The sequence below is a fragment of the Pinus tabuliformis genome, chromosome 8, assembly GCF_031772625.1.
Source record: "Pinus tabuliformis cultivar Carrire ecotype Pingquan chromosome 8, CPIR1, whole genome shotgun sequence".
In the NCBI taxonomy this organism is placed as follows: domain Eukaryota; kingdom Viridiplantae; phylum Streptophyta; class Pinopsida; order Pinales; family Pinaceae; genus Pinus; species Pinus tabuliformis.
This window is the reverse complement of record NC_142294.1, coordinates 1,902,356,945-1,902,362,603: the sequence shown is the minus strand read 5'-3', so window position 1 is coordinate 1,902,362,603 and position 5,659 is coordinate 1,902,356,945. Positions and strand designations below refer to the sequence as shown.

Sequence of the window (5,659 nt, the reverse complement as noted above, 5' to 3'; positions counted from 1 at the left end):
CTTACTGGATACTCTGGTTTTCTGCATTCAATTTCATCATCCCACTGAACGTCATAATGGAATTCCACAAGGCATTTTTTATGTAGCATTTCAAGGGAGTGCACGATGTTGCTGCCATGTAATCCGCTCAACACTCTAATTGCTAATTTTGTCTCTTCTCCCACTAAGAAGCAACCGATGTCCAAAAATGCTTCCTCCTCCTCATCGTTGAGAGCATCGTAGCAAACTTTTCAGTTTCGTATTAATTCTTCATCCAGTGTTGTAGAGAATCTTTTCAACTGCCGCTTCCAGTAATCTTTGTCTGACTTGCCAACAAAGTGTGCCCCCAAAACTTTTAATGCCAAAGGCAACCCATTACAAATTTCCAAGAACTCCTCTACTGAATCTTCTAATTCTTCAGATGGTTTGGATGGTTTGGATTCTTGTAAAGCATATTGGCAAAAGAGATATCGGGCATGCTGTTTATTTAATGGCTTTACATCATACAAGACAGTTTCTGGAGAAGAGCGTCTCAGTAAATCTTTATCACGAGCTGTAATCAATATGAGACTCCCACGCCCCACTGAACCAATGTCTAAAAGACCATTTATTTGATCGATATGATCAACATCATCCAAAACAAGGAGAATGGGACAATGTGGTAAAAGACACCTTCCTTCGTCGATACTGTCAATAATCAGAGAGCGCATAACTCAGAACTTAACACAGAAAAATCAGAACTTGTTTCATTTGATTGCTAAATAGGTTTTTATACACAACAAGGAAGCTTCTGGAGTTCGGTGGGGCAGTGGCTTCTCCAGGAAGCTATCCATTTCTCAATGCGTCCGCCGAATCCTCCAGATCAGTCTAGCAACTGCATTAATGGCGGGTGGTTGGAATTAATATCTTCCAACACTCCCCCTTAATTCCAACCATATGACAAATATACTATAGCACAATATATAAGACACTGTAAACATACTCTTAATTGTCATGCCTGCTGGTCTAAGTCTCAGCTAGGCTTACAATATAATCTTGATTTTCTACAACACATAACTTACTTCTACAAAACTCAAATTTTGCCTTTCCAAGAGGCTTAGTGAATATGTCAACTACATTCTCATTTGTATTACAACACATTAGAGAAATTTCTTTTGATTGGACCTTTTCTCTTACAAAATGATATTGTGTGTCTATATGTTTTGACCTTGCATGACATACAGGATTATTCCCTAATTTGATGGTGCTTTGATTGTCACCACTGTAGGTTCTTGTTGACCTTCACCAACATCTTCAAGTATTCTTCTGAGCCATATAGCTTCACAGGTGCCACTACATAATGCTTTATATTCTGCTTCAGTTGATGACAAGGAAACTATTGCCTATTTCTTACTGCTCCATGATATAGCTCTTGATCCTATATTGAAGACGTATCCAATGGTGGATTTCCTGTCATTTGGATTTCCAGCCCAGTCAGAATCAGAATGACCTGTCAATTCAACATTACAAGCATTAGTATATTCAATACCAAAATTGATAGTTCCCTTTAAGTATCGAAGGACCCTTTTTGCAGCTATCCAATGGCTTTCATGAGGCTTAGCCATGAATTGACTAAGTATGCTTACTGCATAAGCAATGTCTGGTCTGGTGGTAGTGAGATAATTCAGACTTCCCACTAATTGTTGATACAATGTTCCATTCACCTCTTTTGTTCCATCATCACTTCTTAATTTGATATTTTGTTCCAATGGAGTACTCACTGCTTTACATCCATTCATATGAAATCTCTTTAGTACTTCATTTGTATATTTGCTTTGTGTGATTAAGGTTCTTCCATCATTTCTCCATACTTCAAGACCTAGACAATAGTGCATCTCACCAAGATCCTTCATCTCAAATTCCTGTGATAACTTCATTTTTATATCTGTAATTAATTTATCAACACTCCCTGTTATTATTAGATCATCAACATATATAGAAAGTAATACTATATCCCCATTTCTGTTTGTCTTGACATACAAATTAGGATCATTTTTACTCTTTTTAAATCCTTGTTGAAAGAAGAATTTGTCAATTTTCTCATACCAATATCTGGGGGCCTGTTTTAGTCCATATAAGGCCTTTTTTAACTTGCATACAAGATGTTCTTGACCTTTCTTTACAAATCCTTCTCGTTGAACAAGATAAATCTCTTCTTTTAAGTCACCATTTAGAAAAGCTGACTTTACATCTAATTGATGTAGCTTCCAATCATATTTAGTTGCCAATGCTATCATTATTCTAATTTTATTCATTTTTGTAACCGGAGCAAAGGTATCTTCATAATCTATATCTTCTTTTTGTGAATAACCTTTTGCAACCAATCTTGCCTTATACTTGTCTATGCTACCATCTGCATTAAATGTTGTCTTGTACAACCATTTTGATCCTATAGGGACTTTATTTTCAGGTAATTCTGTTAATTCCCAAGTTTTATTTTTCATTATAGAATCATATTCTTCTTTCATAGCTTCCATCCATTCTTTATGATTTTTGGCTTGTTCATAATTTAAGGGCTCAAAAATAGTCATTACTTGAGACAGTAGGGCATAATCTTTATACCTGATGGGGGCTTGAATCTGTCGTGTTGACCTTCTTAGAGGTTCATTACTTTGTGGAGTACCTTCTCCTTTTCTTCTCTGTGGAGTGCCTTCATCACTTCTTTGTGGACTTTGATTCCTTGATGTGTCTTTTGGAATGTCCATGTGTTCTTGTACATGAGTTGATTCCACAACTTCTTCTTCTTCCTTAAAGCTTTCATAAGGAGACTGCCATGTATTATGTTCATCTTCTTTTATTTTTTTATCTACATGTTCATGAAATATAACATCTTTACTTGCAAAGACCTTGTGAGTACTTGGATCATACATTTTATATGCTTTTTTATCAGTGCAATATCCAATAAAAATGCATTTGATGGATTTGGCATCTAACTTTCTCCTATCCTCTTTAGGAATATGAGCAAAGGCCTTGCTTCCAAATATCCTTAAATCACTGATTTTAGGTTTAAAACCATAAAATTCTTCAAATGGTGTTTTGTGCTCACGATACTTAGTAGGACTTCTATTTTTAAGATATACAGTTGTATTAATGGCTTCAGCCCAAAAACTATTAGAAAGTCCTTTACTTTTCAACATACTACGAGCACATTCAACTAATGTTCTATTCTTTCTTTCAGCTACTCCATTTTGTTAAGGTGTATGTGGTACTGTAAATTGTTGCATAATTCCATTTTGTTTGCAATATTTGATAAAAGCTCCTGAAGTGTATTCACCACCTTTATCTGATCAAAGAATTTTAATGCTCTTTCCTGTTTGCTTTTCAGCCATACTCTTGAATTCTTTAAAGTATTCAAATACGTCACTTTTGTTTCTTATAAAGTATACCCAAGTGTATCTAGTGCTATCATCAATAAATATAAGGAAGTAATATGCTCCACCAAGTGACTTAGTTTGCATTGGACCACATACATCAATATGCACTAGTTCAAGTATTTCACATTTTCTTCTATTTTCATGCACAGGAAATTCTTCCCTATGTTGTTTTCCTAGTGCACAACCTTCACATTCAAAGTGTTCACCCTTTATAATTGGAAGACCTTCTACCATCAATGTCTTTTGTAGTAACATTAGGTCATTATGATTTAAGTGTCCATACCTTTGATGCCAAAGTTCTATAGCTGACATGCATGTTGATGCCAAAGCTTGATGCCCATTCTTCATTTCATCCAACTTGCATAAGCCTCAAACTCTCATTCCTTTTGCAACAACCTTGTAGTTGTCCTGCACATCCTTTACCAAACAATGTGATTTCACAAATGCAACTTTTAAATGTTGATATGTGATAGTAGAGACTGAAATTAAGTTCTTATTTAATCCTGGAACATACACCACATTTTGAATTTGTTTTTCTTGTCCATTAGGCATCATAACATTTATATTACCATATCCTTTAATTTCATGTGATCTATTATCTCCTAAATAGATGTGTCCACCATTATTGATTTCATGATAAGTATCAAACCAATCTCTTTTGCATGACATATGGATTGATGCACCAGAATCTATAAACCAAGCATTATCATCATCAGTTTCTACTGATAAAGCAGCATTGGACACAAACAATTTAAGATTGCTAACATCTTGACTAATTGCTTCATCTCTATCAACATAATTCCCTGAATGCCTTCTTTGTTTAAATTGATCAGACCTCCTTTTCATATAATTCTTAGCAAAATGACCAAGTTTTCCACAGTAATAACACACATCATCTCTACTTGATTTGGCATTTGTCCTTGGTAAAGGTGTACCTTGAAATGATTTTACCTGTGGCTTTTTGCCTTTATTTTTCTCCCACTGTTTGCATTTAAAGGACTGCTTTCCTTTGGTCATTAATGCCAAATCTGAATTGGGAGATTTCTGTTTAAGGCTTCTTCTCCACTCTTCTTCCTGCATAAGTATACCTGCCAACTCATCAAAAGTAGGAGCCTTCTCTCTAGCTGAAAGACCAATGATAAACATTTGATATTCATCAAGCATTCCATTTAATGTCACAATAACCAAGTCTGTACTAGATATTGATTCACCAATGTCACCTAATTTATCCTTTAGATCTTTAATTCTAGAAATAAAATCACTAACACTTTCATTTTCTTCCATCTTAATTGAAAGAAGCTTACTCTTTAAATACAATATTCGATTTGTAGTCTTCGTCTCATACAAATTTTTGAGAGTGTCCCATGTCTCCTTGGATGTTTTTCACTCTCTAATGTGTGGAATAATGTTGTCCTTAACCATCATCTGCAAAAGCACCTTTGCTTTGTTTTCCCGTTGCTCCCAATCTTGAATTGCAGCATCTGTGGCTTGAGGGGACACTGGCTTAACTTCAGCTCCAGACACAATCGCCCATGTATTGTTGCCTTCCATCAAAGTCTGCAACTTAAACTTCCAATTTGCATAATTTTCACCATCTAACTTGTTAGATTCAGATAAATAAGATTCTGCCAATACATTAGCCATTTTCAATAAGCTTATAAATCCTTTAGTACCAACCACCAAGATACAATTTTTTCACAAATATAAACCCTCAAGCATAAAAAAGATTTATCCAATATATGGCTGCCTTTTTTTTTAAAAGAGAACAAAAGAAGGTGTTCTATTAATCACAGCCAAAGAGTACACTCAATAATGACAATTATTTTTTCGCATCTGTACTTGAGAAAGCCCCAAATCACGAATTACAATGGCTCTCTTTTACTTGTCACTTACAGAAATCTCAATATGTTTGGCATCGCCATTAGAGACAACTGCCGCTTTAATCTTCGGAGCATTCACAGTCAAAACACCGTTTTCCAATTTTGCAGAGATGCCATCCGCATTCACATTATCTGGCAGCCGGAATTGCCTCATGAATCGTCCACTCGATGTCACTGGTCCATCTCCTGCACATCTTCTTTGTGCCTTTCTCTGCTTATTCTCAAAAAACACCTCTGCAACACTTCACTGCATTCCCAAAAGACATCTCAGATGGCACAAAATCATCTGATTAAGTTAGTTTTGCACAAAAACACCATAAATAATTCATCCCAAAACCAGCAAATCAATATATCAGATGGACTGCAACTTTACAAAAAAAAACTCGC

The 5,659-nt window shown here is 35.4% G+C and overlaps 1 protein-coding gene across 1 annotated transcript; it reads right to left on the bottom strand.

Moving 5' to 3' along the window:
- Positions 1-230: 230 nt before the first annotated feature.
- Positions 231-5,426, bottom strand: LOC149244027 (putative disease resistance protein At4g11170). Its single transcript, XM_089371382.1, has 2 exons — positions 5,275-5,426; positions 231-666 (listed from the first exon to the last, which is right to left on the bottom strand). Exons 1-2 carry the CDS (start codon positions 5,424-5,426, stop codon positions 231-233), a joined length of 588 nt encoding a protein of 195 aa, XP_089227508.1.
- Between the last annotated feature and the right edge of the window lie 233 nt (positions 5,427-5,659).